Here is a 16,245-nt window from a genome sequence, read left to right as displayed (position 1 = left end):
AAACAGTGCTGCCATGGGTGATGAAGGGCAACGTTTCTTCGGGAGAAGGTGTCAGGCATCAGTTTGCTCTGAGTCTGCTGTGCTTTAAAAAGCAAGGTCCTCGGAAATGCGCTTTGGATGGCATTGTGCACGTATTGATGATGTTTTCAGAGGTAGGATAATGGTGGAGGATGGCAAAGTGAACGTAACCAAAGCAAATATGCAGAAATGACTGGGGAGAGAGCTTTGTCAGTGCTTGTTTGTAGAGGTGAAGTCAGAGGCGGGGTGATAACGGCGAGACAGGAGGAGTAATGTGGAGGAGATGGATAAGGGGAAACTGTGAGTCTTGGGGGAAGCCTCCTGCTGGTGAGAGAGGTTTTCTAATGGAGAACTCGGCCAAGAACTTGGGTTTTGGAGAACAGATTCAGTGCATTCCATTAAGGGGATTAACAAACCCAAAGGGACTCTGCCAAATCGATGGCAACACTGTGTTTTTGTTTTGCTCCTCAAAAAACAATGGAAGAATCAGATAAGATAATCTCGATGCCAAAAGTCAACATGCCACCAGCACATTTGCGAAGCTGACTTCCTTGTTGTGAACTATATTAAGACCCAGTATATGGGATTAGAAAGGAGCAGCTTGTTTGTAGAAGAGAGTTGAATCATTCTGTGGAGGCAGGTACATTTGGCAAAGGAAGTCACAAAAATTTGGTGACTTCAGGCTGGTTGCACCCATGAGATCACCACGGTGTGAGGAGGCACCTGGGGAAGCCCTGAGTCATTGCTGGCTATGTGAGCATGTGGATGGAGGCTGTGGGGCACTGTAGAAGAGAAAGGAAACTTAAACGTTATGAACCCCAGACCTGTTAGCTCTGGAATGAGAAGTGAATCAGCACAGTTTGGGCCGAGTTTCAGTCCTTACTGTAGAAAGATAAATGGGGCGTTGGGCTGGGGATGAGCTTGTTGGACTTCTTCATGTAGTTGTGCTGGTGTCTGTGGACCACTGCAGTCAGACCAAGATGAAAAGTAGCAGAGGTTCTCAGATGCAGCACATGTGCCATCATCCCATTTATCCTGACATTTGGCTGTGGGCAGGGCAGGAGGACCTGGGGGGTGGTTTCACACCGATGGCTAAATCAGCTCTACCACACTGCTCTCGCTGTCCTCCTCACAGGAACAGAGGAAGAAAATACGATGAAAAGGGGCTCAAGGGTTGAGATAAGAACAGGGATGTTGTTCTTACCAAACTGTTCCTGTGTGGGCTTCCCATGGGCCACAATGTGGGTCCCTACTACCAGGTCCTCTTGCGCTCTCTTCCTCTGCAAACAGGGTTGTGTCCTCCCAAGGTGCAGGAGAGGAGTGAGGTGGGACCATCCCTCGTGTTTCATGCAGCACCGTGGCTTTCCTTGAGGCCAAAATGCTGCGGGGCTCTGGAGCATCCATTCCTCATCTTTTTCTAGCATAAACCCTACTGCAGTGAGTCAGGACAAGGGCTCATACAACCTCGTGTTCTATCTCGGGAGTAAAAGCAGATACACGTAGATAGCAGACCTTGGTAATTCCCAGCCTCCATCCCATCTCTAGAGCTGGGGATTTCCTGAACCTGGTGCTAGTAAATCCTGATAGATCTCTTCTCATAGCACATATCCAAGTTGACCTCAGAGGCTTTTTGCACCCTCAGCACCCTCTGGTTACAGGTCCTGCTGATCTCCTCTCCTCACTTGCCTTCAGCCTCACTCCAGCAGGGCTGCTTGGACAACATGGAAGGCTGCACAGACGGTACCTGTCCCCCCTCCCCAGGCTTCCCGTGATCTCATCCCATCCCGCTCTGCTCTGTGCATGCCCGGGCAGCCCCAGCCTTGTGTGCCGAGCTGCCTGGGAAAGAAGCAGCATGGCTGGGACGGAGCTGGAAGGATGGGATGGAGCTGGACAATGGGCAGCTGTAGGGACAGCCTCATTGGGAATCATTTTGTTCCCCCAGGACGATGCTATCGGGATGCCCTCAGGGTGCTGCATCTCAAAGCCCAAAGGCAGCGGGCGCGTGTGTGCTTGCCTGCTGCCCCAGGCTGGGCGCTCCTTGCTCACGGTGAGTCAGAGCCGGGCACACGCGCTCTTCCTGTTGGGAGTGACTCAGGTGGAGCAGCCGATAAAAAAGGAAAAGCAAACCTAAGAGCAGCAGCCTGGAGCTGGAGCTCCGCGTGCCCAGCGCCCACCTGGGGCTGCAGCGATGGCCATGTGCTGGCTCCTTGCCCTGGCTGCGTCCCTGCTGCCTGCAGCCCTGAGCACCAGCGGAGGAGAAGGTGAGGGCTGGGGAAGGCTGGGGGCTCAGCTTTAAGGCCTCGGTAATGGGGAGCCATTTGGGTCCAGTGGTGCTCTTCTGCTGGTTCCCACTCCATCGCTGGGGATAAACCTGGACCTGTAGGTGCTCTTCTTGAGGTTTCCTCTGGAGTTAGATTCCCAGAATCATTCAGTTGTTGTTTTGTTTTGTTTTGTTTTGTTTTGTTTTTTACCTGCGTCTCCTTTAAATAACTTGTTTAGGTGTAATTCCTTTATTGCTTTCTGGGGAAAGCCTGGCTGCCTGGGTGGGACGTGGGTGCAAGCAGGAGGACTGCCTGGGGAAGGGCTGCCTGTTTGTCTGCTGCCCGATAAGCGGGGTGTCCCTGTGCCCAAGGAGGAGCAGGGGACATCCAGCACCTGACTCTGTGCAGGGCTTGTGTCTGTGCGACCTGGGGGCTTGTGGGATGCATGGAGCCCAAAAGATCCAAATCATGTGTATTTCATAAATGCTGAGCAACTTCAGGGTTGTTTACTGTGTCTGTCATGCTGCTGCTGCTTGGAGATGTGGTTGCTGGGTTCGAAGCAGCTCCTTTGGTATCAGCTTTCATTTAAGTGTAGTGAAAGCTGATAGGGAAAAATAAGCGCTGAATGAGCAGGTTTTTAAAGGACAGACTGATAGGTTTTCCTGCTAATTGAGTAATTACTACAGCAGCCATAATTGCATTTCAGAATCCTGGTGTAGGTTTTTATTTCCCACCTCTGCTGGCTCCTTTGGCTGTGGGACATCTGAGCCATGCTGAGAAAGCCAGGGCTGCAAAGCACAGGGGTTGTGTTTCGTTGCTGCAATGGTTTTGCTATGTGGAGAGGCTGATGGAAGAAGGGCTCCTCACGGATGGGCTCATATGGGTTGGGCTAGTGGCCCCTTGGTGCTCTGCAGCCAACAGAGCTTTATGTTCTTGTTCTCAAAGCCAGTCTGATGCTGGAGTATGCACTAGCACGGCAACCAACTCTTGATCATCATGCTCAATGGTTGGAAGCTTTGGAAGTGATATCCTGTTGGGTGCGTGACCCAGGCCTTCCACATCCCAGCGTGGCCCTTTGCCCTCCAGAGCAGCCCCTTCACCACAGCCATGAGAGTCAGGGGATGGTGGTGGGGCCTTGGGGCACCTGACTGCCTGCTGGAGCCCATAGGCTTCCAGGAGATCAGCAACAGAACCAATGACGTGGTGCAGCGGTGTCTCAAATGGCTTCGTGTTAGTGAACCTGGAATCCGTGCTAAGCCAGGAGTTGGCTCCGAACATGCTCCAGCCTTGGAGCAAGGCCTGAAAACAGGCGTTTGTTCCCTGTGGGAGCTGTGCTTGGCAACAGCCCTCGGATCACGTAGGGTGAGGTGTGGGTGGGGATCGGTGCCTCTGCATGGAGGGGTGGGGAGGGGACTGACCGTGAGCATGCAGGTGGGGAGTGGAAGCACTGAGTAAAAACAACCTCATGTTGTTTTTGCGTTCCTGTGGTGGATTGTTTCTGTGCTCTGTGCTCTTTGGTTGCTGGCTGTGTCCGCGAAAGCTCTTCTTACTCTTGGTACCACCGAAGGGCTGAGCGTGCCGGGGCTGGGAAACCTCCGTCCCTGTTTGCTGGCGCATGAGGTCATCTTCCTTCTCGTCAGCAGCTGCTCACTGAGTGTGCCTGTCTGGTATGTGTGCACTAATGGGCGTGCGAGGCAGCTGGCAGCACTGCAACATGGAGCCAGGAGGCACTGCATGGCCCCAGGAACCCCAGAGGAGGAGAACAGGGCTGTAGGGCTGTTTGCCAGGGCTGAGCTGTGCCACAGGAGCCTGGGGAGGGAGGATGCTTGTTCTTGGGCCTCACCCATGACTATAGGTCTGGGACCGTACCTGGGATCCTGAGGAGGCCCCTGGGGAACAGAGCTCCTCCCTCCTGAGCTGCGATAATGGGGTGGAAGCAGGTTTGGGAGCAACACTTCCAGGCAGGGCTGGGGGTGGCTGGGAGCAGTACAAGAGGAACTTATAACTGAGTGTCCAAGGAGGGCTACAAAGATACTAGGGACTAGAGTGGAAGATGCATGAGAAACAGCTGAAGTCCCTTCGTTGTTCAGGCCACAGAGGAGGCTGAGGGGAGACTTCATGGTAACCTGAAGCTTCCTCGTGATGTGGGGTGAAGAGGCAGACACTGATCTCCTCTCTCTGATGACAGTGATAGAACCTGAGGGAATGGCATGGAGCTGCAACAGGGGAGGATCAGGTTGGATATTAGGAAAAGGTTCTTCACCAAAGGCTGGTGGGCACCGGGACAGGTTCCCCAGGGCAGTGGTCATGGGTCAGCTTGTCAGAGTTAAAGAAGTGTCTGACAGAGCTTTGGGTGGTCCTGTGTGGAGCCAGGAGTTGGACTTGGTGATCCTTATGGGTCCTTTCCAACACAGGATAGTCTATGATTCTGTAATCTGTGATTCTGAGGAGCTGAAAAACTCATCTGAGATAAAGCTCACATTTAAATGCTGTAGTGCTGGTAACTGAGGTCTTGGCAAGTAGGTGAGAGCTGGTTTCATGAGAAGACCTGGGCAAGGCCATGGAGATGAGTGTGCCCAGAGAAGGGCACTGAGCAGCGCGGGGTCTGGAGCACAGTGTGATGGGGAGCAGCTGAGGGAATGGGATGGGACAGCGTGGAGAAGAGGAGCTCAGGGGAGACCTCATTACTCTGCAACTGTCTGAAAGGAGGCTCTGGTGAGGTGGGGTCAGCCTCTGCTCTCAGGTAACAGCGATAGCATGAGAGGTGGTGGCCTCAAGTTGTGCCAGGGAAGGTTCAGGTTGGGTATGAGGAAAAACTTCTCAGAAGGAGTGGTGATGCAGTGACACAGGCTGCCCAGGGAAGTGGTGGGGTCACCGTCCCTGGAGGTGTTCAAGAAAAGGGTGGTTGACATGGTCTAGAGTGGTCACAGGCACGAGCTGACAGTTGGACTGGGATGATCTTACCAGTCTTTCCAGCCTGGACAATTCTATGTTCCTTGGGTTGTGGTTGAGCTTCATATTCAACACTCATCCCTCTAAACCTCTTCGGATGCTGCTCTTTTCTTTTCTCCAGCTTGTGACTGCAACGGGATGTCCAGGCAGTGTGTCTTCGACTGGCAGCTCCTGATGGAGACGGGCAATGGGTATCGCTGCCTCGGCTGCCTGGGCAACACGGCGGGTGCCCGCTGTGAGCGCTGCAAGGAGGGATACTACCGCCAGCGGGATGGGGACTGCTGCCTGCCCTGCCTCTGCCACCCCCAGGGTATGGGGCACCCACAGGGACCAGTGTGCTTATGGTTGGGTTTTGGCTTTGTTTTCCAACCAGGGATGAAGGGTGGGGTCCATCTACTGTCAGCAAATTGTGCTGTCTCTCTGAATCCAACCCCTTGCTCTTCTCAGCATGGCATGACAGCCACTGGGATGATGCTCAAGAGGTTTCTCTGGTGATGGCCGATGCCATTAGATGAGCTCACACTTGTGCAAAGCTGGGTTCTGCAGACCTTGCAGATGGTGGGAGAAGGAAAAGAGGAGAAGCAACCCCAAAATTCCCCAAACAAGCTGTACTGTGGCAAGATCTCTTCATGTCCAGGAGGGAGCCTGCTCCTCTCTGTCCTGAATTTGGCAGGTGACCAGGACCAGTGGCCCCACAGCGAACTGCTCATGTCCTTATCACAGAGGGTGTTGGCCAGGCCCAAGCACAGGGAGCTGAGTCTTTTCCTGGCCTCATGAGTCAGTCCCAAGGATTTTGTGTGTTGCCATGTTTGGCAGGATTCGTGAGGTCCCTTAATTGCACTGTAAAAATGAAAGAGTAATTTCAGAGCCCACACGGGGACAGGAGGTGTTGCAAAGTGCCCTCACTCTGGGGATAGGCAGAAAGAATCCAGAGGACGTCCCACCAGGCAGATGGTGGCACCTCCCTGATCTCCCTGTCCCACCACCCACAGGCTCCCTCAGCACACAGTGTGACAACAACGGCCGCTGCAGCTGCAGGCCTGGTGTGATGGGCGAGAAGTGTGATCGCTGCCAGCCAGGCTTCCATTCCCTCTCTGAGGCTGGGTGCCAGGGATATGGGCAGTAAGTATCGGGGCTGTCCTGAGCTGGGGCATCACTGCTGCATCCTCTTCCTGCTCACTTTGTCCCACTGTTATCCCACTGGGAGATTCTCTGATGTCTCATATGGTAATTGTGCTGGGGCGGTGAGCCTCTGGCTGGGCTGGAGGTCCCTTTAGTGTCCCCACTGTCCCCATTGCAGGAGCCAGCTGTGTGCCTGTGACCCAGCTGGCACAGAGGACTGCGTTTCGGGCCGTTGCGTCTGCAAGGTCAGTGTCACTGGAGAGCGGTGTGACAGGTGGGTGTCTGGAGGTTTGTGCCCTACAGAAGGCTGAGCACGAGAGGAGAAAATGCACGCAAATGATGTCATCTTTCTTTTCCAGGTGCAAACAAAACTTCTATAACTTGGATGCCAGGAATCCGGCTGGGTGCTCTCCGTGCTTCTGCTATGGACATTCGTCCTCGTGTGTCAGTGCTGAGAATTACAGCGTCCACAAGATCACTTCCAACTTCCAGCAAGGTGAGGCTGAGCAGGATGTCCCCACAGCCTCAGGGCTGGCATACCAGGAAGGATTTGACTGGGGGTGCCTTCTCCTTGTTTGCCCTCCAGGTCCTGAAGGATGGACGGCTGTCCATGAGGACAAGTCCCCAGCCGAACTCCAATGGTCTCCTCGCCACCAGGATGTGTTCATAGCAGCGAGGAGATGGGAAGCACTGTACTTCATGGCACCAGGTATGCATGGGAAGTATGGCACGGAGCTGAGCCCAGGCCTGGGCTCGTCTGGGGAGAATGGGGTGACTGAAGGGTCTGTGGGGCTGGGGAAGGTGTGAAATGGGCAGAATGAAGGGCCCATGCTGGGGAAGGGAGGTGATACCTCAGTGCTTCTACAGCCTGAGAGGTGGTGGTGGTGGCAGCCAGCACAGTGATACTTGGTCTGACCCCATAGAGCATGACTTTAGAAGGAAAGGAAGACGTTAAGCCTTTAATTTCTTCCTTCTGCTCTTCTCCCCTGCTTCCCCATGCAGCCAAATTCCTTGGGAACCAAGAGCTGAGCTATGGCCAGACACTCTCCTTCGATTACCGCCTGGACCGAGGGGGACGGCTGCCTTCTCCGCATGACGTGATCCTGGAAGGAGGTGGCCTCCGAGTCACTGCCCCCTTCTTGCCCTCTGGGAAGGTCCTGCCCTGTGGTGTCAGCCAGACCTACACCTTCAGGTGACAGGGTGCTTGGGATTGTGGAAGGAAAGGCTTTGGAAGCTTGTGGATTCAGTGATGGTCCCTCAGAGGTGGTCAGGCTCAAATAGCCACCCTCTTTGGACCTGGTTCAGCTTGTATGATTCTCTCCCTATAGACAAGGAGAGGGGAAGAGGGATTGTAGAAGATCTGCTTTGGGACTGGGAGGGGTGCTGTGCTTGATACAGGTTGTGTGGGAGGAGGGTGCTGGTGCTTTGGACTCAGGATGGAGATGGGAGAGAGCAGCTGGGACATCCCATGTTCCTGAACACTGCTTCCACCTGGCCCCATGTGCAGGTTGGATGAGCACCCAAGCAGCAAGTGGAGTCCCAGGCTGAACTACTTTGAATACCGCAGGCTGCTGGGAAACCTGACAGCCCTCTGGATCCGAGCCACCTTTGGGGAGTACAGTAAGTGAGGGGGATAGCAAAGGGGACGGCACAGCTCTCCTTGCTGGAGACACCTAGCTGGACACAGCTGTGCTAAAAGGTATTTTTAAAAGCGTTGTATAGTGGGCAGAGCTAAATCACAAACTGTTTAAGCTAGATGCCAACAGCAATGGGTGGAGGGAAGCAAAACCTTGGCCAAGGGCCATCTGCCCACGCGTGTTGTAGTTGACCTTGCAGAGATCAGCATGTAGATATGGGGCTCGCAGACCCAGCTGGGCTCTTGGTGGTGATGTGCCACATCTCCCACCAGGCACTGGCTACATCGACAACATCACCCTGGTATCTGCACAGCCCGCTGCCGGCATCCTCGCGCCTTGGGTGGAGCGCTGCCAGTGCCCCGATGGCTACCAGGGGCAGTTCTGTGAGCAGTGTGCTGCTGGCTACAGGAGGGATGCACCCCACATGGGGCCGTTCAGCATCTGCGTGCCCTGCAGCTGCCACGGTGGTGGGATCTGTGACCCGGATACTGGTAAGAAAAATCGTGACCTCTCTGAGCTTGTTGGGTGTGTGAGGTTGGAACAGAAATCAGTGAGTGATGCGGAAATGTTTTGCTGCCTGTGTTGTCAGAATAGCCTGCAGCGTTGCAATGTGAGCTCACTTTCCACCTTGAACAGTGATGTGGTTTGGTGGAGCCTCAATGGAGTCTCCTCAGCCCCTTTGCTTCACGTGCTGTACGTCCCCTCCTGTGTTTCGATTCAAAGGGAATAGCTGAGGCTCAGTTGTTCATCTTCAGAGCCGTGCAGGGTGTCCCACAGAGGGGACAGCTGGACTGATGGCCAACTGGTTGTCCCATGCCCTGTCCTTCCTTCTTTAGGTGAATGCTACTCGGGAGATGAAAATGTGGGGAACAGCATCAGCTGTCCATTCGGTTCCTACCGAGACCCCCGACCCCCGCACAGCTGCAGGGCATGTCCCTGTGGCCATGGCCAGAGCTGCTCAGTGCTGCCAGGCCAGGAAGTTGTCTGTGACCATTGCCCTCCTGGAGCTGCAGGTAAGGTTCAGATCATTTCTGCCATTAGCCCATCCCCTGGAGTCTTAATGTGCCTTATGTGGTGCTTGCTGCCTGGGATGCTCGGGGCTGGGGGACAGTGTCTTCTCCCCAAGGATTCCTCACCTGCGTACTCTTGCTTGTAATCAGGTATTTCAGCAAAGCACTGGGACACATCATGCTGTGCAAATGTGCATGCCCTGCCCTGGAAATGCATGCATACATCTGCTCATACAATCTTTTGGAAAGGCTGCTGTGCAAACAGATTAAGTTGATGGAGAAAGGGCTGATGGGGAGGGAGGAGAACAGAACTTAGAGACCCCAGACTGCCTGCCCATTTTGTTGTGAGCTTGATGTGCAGGGTGTGGAAGCCTACGGGCATCCCGTGAGAGGTGTGATGCTCACGTGTGGGCCTTGGTGTCAGCCGTGTCCCCATCCCTGTGGTCAGGTGGCCGCCAGCGTTGGTCCAAGATCCTCTCCCTTCCGCAGGGCCCAGCTGTGAGTTCTGTGCTGACGGCTATTTTGGAGATCCTGCAGCCTCCCAGCCATGCCGGCCGTGCCAGTGCAATGGCAACGTGGAGCCCAACGCCGTGGGGAACTGCGACCGCCGGACGGGAGAGTGCCTCAAGTGCATCCACAACACTGCTGGCTTCCACTGCGAGCGCTGCAAGGATGGCTTCTTTGGGAACCCCCTGGCCCCCAACCCTGCTGACAAGTGCCGGGGTACGAGGGCAGGGATGGGTGTGTGGGGCTGCACTGTGGTGGCCACAGGGTGCAGGAGGTTTCAGCGAGCCACAGAGCAGCTCCCTGGGGCCAAGCAGGAGCATCTGTAGTAGGCACAGTTTGAGTAACAGCACTGGGGATGAGTAAGGAAATCCATGCTGGAGTGCAAGAGAGCTTAAAGGGGAGGATGTGGTGTATTTGCACTTGGCCTTGTGGCTTTCAGTGTTTGCTCCAGAGCCCTGGCGGAGGTGCTGAGTGGTGTATGCTCTGCACACTCTCCCAGGCCAAGTGATTTTTCTCAGCCAGGTCTCTCTCTCCAGCATGGGAGGAGACACACCTGCAGATGAGATACAGGAAAGTGAGGTTAGGGAGAATCAGAAAGGATAGCGGGTGGAAAGACGTGCGCAGACCAAATGGGAGAGGGTCCTTGGCCACTGACCTCTCACTGTGCAGCTTGCAGCTGCAACTCAGTAGGGGTTGAGCCCCTGACGTGCCGGAATGATGGGAGCTGCATCTGCAAACCTGGTTTTGGGGGCCCCAACTGCGAGCAGAGTGAGTGCCCAGCCTGCTACAGCCAAGTGAAAGCCCAGGTGAGCGCCTACCTATCCATCTGTCCATCCATCTCGGGGGTTGGGCTGTGGGTCCCTGCTCTTCAGGCAGAGTTGTGCTGAAGATCCAGCTTTTGAGAATCTTATAAGCAGTCACCCAGCATCCAATGACTTGATCCTCTGTGGTTGCAGGTGGACCTGTACTTGCAGCAGTTGCAGGAGCTGGAGCTGCTTTCCTCAGAGGTGCAAGCTGGAGGCGGGGCTGTGGGCCAGGAGCTGGAGAGGAAGATGCAGCTGGCCGAGGAGACGCTGCAGGCCATCCTCAGAGAAGCCCTCAGCCTGCAAGGTACCACATAATGGCTGCCATCAGGCAGGCTGGGGAAACAGCTGATGAGGATCTGCTTCTGGGTGGGGAGGACATTAGTCCTTTGTGCAGAGGCATCATGCAGAAGATGACAGTCTGGAGTGGTTTTCTGTATTTCTCCAAGCATGTCCAAGGCATGGGGCCACCAGAAGTCCAAGGGAAAGGACAATCTGTGTCATTGCATAGTTTTGCTGTCTCTGCCTTTGAGTTTCTTTTCACAATTGCGTGTCTCTTTCTTTCTCGCCAGCTTCTGACAGATCCCTGGAAAGCCGTGTGACCAGGCTGAAAGGACAAGGGTCTACCTGCCAGAGTGGCTTGGATGATGCCAAGGCAGCAGTGGAGAGGCTGATGTCTCTGGGCAGGCAGTATGAGAGGCAGGTACAGGACACCCGGCGGCTGCTGGAGACAGCCAGGCTGGACCTGAGCCGCAGTGGAGCCTCTCTGAGTCGAGCGGTAAGGGAATGTGTGTGTGTGTGCCATGCTTCAAACCCTGAATATGGCAGGCTATTTCTGTGGGGAGCCGGGAGCTGCTGATCAGGGTGGATCTGGAGGCTTAGCATGCCACAGTTACTAATTTCCTTGCCAAATGGGAAGCAAGGACAAGGAAGAGCATTCACACCTCTCTCTCCTCCCAGGCTATCCCAGTTTCACACTTTCCTGGAGGCTCAAACAAGATCTTGCTCCTGGCCCAGGAGGCTCTGAGTCTAGCCAACAGGTGAGCCACTCCTTGGGTGAGGGTAGGGGGCCCAGGAGCTCCCTATTCAGTGGCCTTACATGATGCTACAGCTCCACGAGCTCTGCAAAAGTCCCAAAGAAGGGGAAGAAGTGTCTGCAGGGTTGCTTTGCTCTGCTTGCTTTGGGAGTGGTGCTGGGTGGGGTGTTTTGGAAGCATCTTCCTGGCCAGAGTTTGGTCTGTAGGCATGCAGTTGGAACAGGCAGCATCAACCCCTTCCCCTGTGCTCCCCTACCCTGGGGAGTGCAGGAGGGGCAAGAAAGGCAGATGACCCCAAGGTGTGAGTACCCATTCTCACATGTATCACATTGTCTGCAAGAACCTGATCTGGCACTGCTGGATAAAACTACAAAGGAGGTTGAAGGGGGGAATTTGAGTGTGCAGCCCTTATGACAAGGACCCCCCTGTGCCTTTCAGCCACATGCAGGCAGCCAACATCATTGAGCAGGTGGCGAAGGGAGCACAGGACGACTCACAGCAGGCACTGGAGCTGCTGCAGGCAGCTGTGAGCGGAGGGGCAGAGGTGCCAGGCTCCCTGCAAGGGCTGCTCAGGAAGTAAGTGCAGGGAAAAGGGTGTGGGGTGGAGGCTTGTTTCCATGCCCCATTCCCTGCATCCCCGGCCACATTTCAGAAACACTGGATGCAGGATGGTAGGACTTGGGTTTGCCCTTGGGTTCACTCTTCTGTCTGCACAGGTATGAGGAGCTGAAGTCGCTGGCTGGAGGCCTGGAGGCTGATGCCAACAGGATAGCTACTGAGGCAGACAAGGCTTATCAGAGCAGCCTGATGCTCCTCAGCTCTCTGTCCCGCCTGACCAAGACCAGTTTTGGGTCTTTTGAGGTGAGAGCTTTGTCCCTGTGGGACCAGGACATCCCCTTTCACTCACTGTGCCCTTCCTCCTGCCCTTTCCACAGCTCAGCCCTGTCCAGGGCCCCACTCCAGCTGGCCAGGCACTTGTCATCCCATTCCTCACTTGCCTGTGAGCAGTACGGTGACACTGGGCCTCCGAAGCAGTGACCCCTTCTTTGTGTTCCAGGGGGAGGCAGCTCAATTGAAGCAGGATGCAGCTGCTCTTCTGAGCAAGGTGGACACGTACATGGCACAGTACAGGCAGCTGCAGAGCCGCGTGGGCCGCTGGGAGGAGGAAATCAAGAAACTCTTGCAGAGAGGAGAAGGCGAGAGAGCAGTAAGACATGGGCTGATACCCCGTGTACACGGAGCTGCAGGCTCCCATTAGCACACCCCCTAGACTGAGGCAGGTTAATGATGTGCCCCAGGATAGATATGAGCTAGGAGGGCTCCCAGCAGCTTGAGCCAGTTGAGGAGCACTCATAGAAGCCTCTGCTGATGGATCAGACTGTGCTCTCCTGGATTCAGGGGCAACAGCAGGCATGTGGGGACAGGCTTGCGGGTCTTCTCTCTCAGCACAGCTCCCTGCAGATGGCTGTTGTGGTTCTTGTGACTGTTCTGGGATGCTCCTCTGGCGTGTCCTTCACCTCACTGTGTCCTCTTGGTCTGTCACAGATGCTGACTCAGCTGCTGTCCCAAGCCAACCTTGCCAGGAGCACAGCCCTGCAGGCTGTGAGTGCTGGCAACGCCACCTTTTATGAAGTGGAACAGATCTTGAAGAGCCTGCGTGGTAATTTTTTCCTTCTGACCCATCCCTTGCACCCAAGTTTCACGTTGCAGTGGAGCGTGCTGGGCAGGATGCTGATGGTCTCTGCCAGAAGTGCACTCCAAAGCAAGGTGGGAGCGTCACATGTTGCTTTGGGTTGGATCTACTGTGGGGAAATGTGTCCTCAGGGTCCAGTGGCCTTCTCAGTGCCCCAGTCAGTCCAGCAGCTCCTACAAGAAGGAGAAAACACCCATAGCAAGTCCTCTCTGGCAACTGCTCACTTCCTTTCCTTCCTGTCCTATCCCCATTGTTGCCAGGCTTTCTGGAAGTTGTCATAACCAAGCCAGCACTACAGGAGAGCTCTTCCTTCTCCGTGCCTTATGAGTTCTCACAATGTAATGCTCCGCTCCATTTTCTTACGTGTTTCTTTCAGGTTTTAACTTGCAGGCAGATGACAAGAGAAGGGAAGCTGAGGATGCAATGAGGAGGCTCCCAGTTATCAGCAGCATGGTGGCAAGTGCCAAGGAGAAGACTGACAGAGCTGAAGCCATCCTGGGCAATGCTGCTGCTGAATCCAAGGCAGCCAGCAGCACCGCAGGGGAAGCGAAGGAGATCACCTTTGGGATCCAAAAGGTGAGGACAGGCCCTGATGACGGTACCTTGGAGGCTGTGACTCCAACCATCTTTGCAGTGGACCTGATGCATTGACTTCTGTGCCTGTAGAGGAGTGTGTAGAGATACTTGAGCTGATTCTAAAAGAGTGAGTGCATGGGGATCTCTGCAGACAGGTTTATCCAGTGGGGATCTCGTGGCAAGTCGCTTTAGCCACCTTGTGGTGGTCTCAGGTCTGTGGAAGGAGCCAGGTCCCAACAGCTCCAGTGTTGTGACTGCTCTGCCCCTGAGCATCGTGCCTTTGCCACCCCCAGGAGATCATGAGGCTGAGGCTGGAGGCCAACAAGACAGCCGACGGGGTCCTTGCGCTGGAGAAGGCAGTGGCAGCTCTGCAGCATGAGGCCAAAGAAGTGGATGGAGAATTCCAGAGCAAGGTTTCAGAAGCTGAGGCAGATGCTGCCATGATACAAGAGGTGGGTTCCTGGCTCCTACAGCCTGCACGCTTCTCTGTTGAATTTTTTTAGGGAAAAGTTTGCCTTACAGTTTCCATCTTTCTTTCCCCAGACTACCAAGGAAGCTCAGGATGTCCATACCAAGGCTGGCCAGGCTGGGGTGGAGGTGCAGGAGACATTGGCTGTCCTGGAGGAGCTGCTGCGTCTGATGAGTAGGTTTTATCATGTTGCTGTGGTGTGCAGCTGAAATCTGGGTGCTGCTGGGCTCTGGGTGGGGGTATTGAGTATTTCTTGGGAAAACAACACCTATGGATGGAGCTGAAGTAGCTGGGAAGATTAGTTTTCAGGCTCCACTCATGGTTCTCTCTTCCTTGTTTTCCTCCTGTGCTACAGACCAGCCTGGTTCTGTGGATGAAGAGGGCCTGGAACAGCTCGAGTTGAATTTCAGCAAAGCCAAAACCAAAACCAACCAGCTGAAGGAACAGATGTTAGAGCTGGAGCAGAGAGCCACTCTGCAGAAGGTCCGGGTACAGAAACTGGACAGCAGCATCGATGAGATCCTGGCAGACATTAGGAACCTGGAGGATATCCAGAGGAACCTTCCTCCTGGCTGCTACAACACAAAAGCCATCGAGTTACCCTGAGGCAGCACTGGGAGTCAGCTCACAGCAGGAGAGCCAGGCCCCTCTGCTCCCACAGAACCTGGCAGGAGAAGCTGAGCTTGGTTCTGTTGGATTTATCTTTACCCCCAGGCTCAGGGTAGTGCCTGCAGTTCATGAGTGTTGCAGCTGAAGTTCACATCACACTGGACCTGGAGAGTCTCTGATTTTCAAAACGATCCGTCCCTCAATTTCAGGAGGAAGGAGATGCCCACTTGTGGGCTGGGATTTGCTGGTGCCATTTTGGATGTGGCCTAGGGGTTCAGCAGCAGCAGGTGCCGCTGATGACCCTTTTCATAAAGCTGCAGGTGCTCCACCAGGCTCCTCAGGCAGATGGTTTCTATTTTGCCCAGCCCTGAAGGGATGGTTTTCCCATCAAAGCTCTTTCTGGGCAAACACAGGTTTCCCTAGTATCCTCTCTCTCTCACAGACACAACCTTTTCTTCCAAGACTGGTTGCTTTGGTTCTTGGCAGCTTCCTGGGTGTCCCAGAGCTCAGGAAGAGCAAGGTCATGTTTGCTCTGGGCAAGCATTTGGGATCCCATGACTCTCATCCCAGGCACAGGAACTTTCTCTGGGGGACTGCAGCCAAGCACAGGCATCTGAGAGCCCATTCCCACCCTTGCTGCAGTGCCAACATCCTAATTTGACCTGGTGAAGGATACTGAAAATGTCTCAAATGTTTCTCCACCTCTGGTTTGGTGCTGCCCATTCCCTCCCATCCTACATGTATGGTGCTGGATGTTCCCAAAGCACGCTAGATGTGAGTCATTGTGCACGAGGTTTTTCTACTGTAAATCTTTCCTGAGCACTGGAAGAACTGAAGACAACGGTGCTCCCTACACCCACCCACTGCTTTCCTGTGGACCCACCTTCAGTTTGACAGCATTTCCAGCTTTCTCCTGATGCCTTTTCAGGGGAAAAAGAAAGCCCAGAGCTCTCTGATGCTGAAAACCAGCCCTGCTGAAGTGCTCTGACCAGCATGGAGTGGGTGCTGGGCAGAGGGGAATGCTCTGAGGACCAAATCTTGTTAGCACTGCTTCTCTGGTAAAGCAGTGCCCGTGCTATTGCTTGGTTGAGGGTTTTCTGAGTAACTGTCTGTGTTATATTTGTATTTAAGTGAGATATGCTCTCACCTCTGGCATGTTTTCCTTCTCTCCCCGTACACCATAGGACAGGTATTACGGATCTGACATTATTCCTCTATGAGTTGGGTTTTTGGAAGGGAGGAGGCCAATAAATACTGAATGCTTTTGGTAAGCTCTTCCCTGCTGGTTCAATTCCAGCGCCGTGTTTTGGGCAAGTTTGGCCAGGAGTTCTTCCAGCAGCTTCTCAGGCTGACTCCATCTGGAGCTGGTTTGGGTTTCAAATGGCACAGCAGCATGGAAAGATGACACCAGTGGCATCTTGGGTTTTTTTCCTTTTGTTTTGTTTATTACATAATTTAAACATTTTGCTGATAAAGTTTTTTCTTTTGTCAATGACCATTTTCTTTATATAGCAACAGAAGAAAAAAAAATTTAGGCTCCAAAACTTTTCA

The 16,245-nt window shown here is 54.1% G+C and overlaps 1 protein-coding gene across 1 annotated transcript; it reads left to right on the top strand.

Moving 5' to 3' along the window:
• Window positions 1-2,075: 2,075 nt before the first annotated feature.
• On the top strand, window positions 2,076-16,186 carry LAMC2 (laminin subunit gamma 2). The gene is made up of 23 exons (XM_010715828.3): window positions 2,076-2,279; window positions 5,353-5,541; window positions 6,224-6,353; window positions 6,532-6,627; window positions 6,713-6,849; window positions 6,940-7,062; window positions 7,356-7,545; window positions 7,861-7,973; window positions 8,263-8,481; window positions 8,827-9,003; window positions 9,490-9,723; window positions 10,177-10,313; window positions 10,464-10,617; window positions 10,883-11,088; window positions 11,271-11,350; window positions 11,786-11,923; window positions 12,064-12,208; window positions 12,405-12,554; window positions 12,893-13,007; window positions 13,417-13,616; window positions 13,910-14,068; window positions 14,160-14,259; window positions 14,441-16,186. Exons 1-23 carry the CDS (start codon window positions 2,207-2,209, stop codon window positions 14,689-14,691), a joined length of 3,516 nt encoding a protein of 1,171 aa, XP_010714130.2. The 5' UTR covers window positions 2,076-2,206; the 3' UTR covers window positions 14,692-16,186.
• Window positions 16,187-16,245: the final 59 nt, after the last annotated feature.

This window comes from Meleagris gallopavo, chromosome 10 (genome assembly GCF_905368555.1).
Source record: "Meleagris gallopavo chromosome 10, MGAL_WU_HG_1.1, whole genome shotgun sequence".
Classification (NCBI taxonomy): Eukaryota; Metazoa; Chordata; class Aves; order Galliformes; family Phasianidae; genus Meleagris; species Meleagris gallopavo.
The sequence above is the reverse complement of the archived record's forward strand: the minus strand, read 5'-3'. Positions and strand labels throughout refer to the sequence as shown.

Excerpts from the sequence above, each read along its gene's own strand:
- LAMC2 (XM_010715828.3), top strand. The coding sequence starts at position 2,207 with ATGGCCATGTGCTGGCTCCTTGCCCTGGCTGCGTCCCTGCTGCCTGCA. Across the intron at positions 8,482-8,826 it reads GATCTGTGACCCGGATACTG|GTGAATGCTACTCGGGAGAT; the intron begins GTAAGAAAAATC and ends TTCCTTCTTTAG. Across the intron at positions 14,069-14,159 it reads ATGCTGCCATGATACAAGAG|ACTACCAAGGAAGCTCAGGA; the intron begins GTGGGTTCCTGG and ends TTCTTTCCCCAG.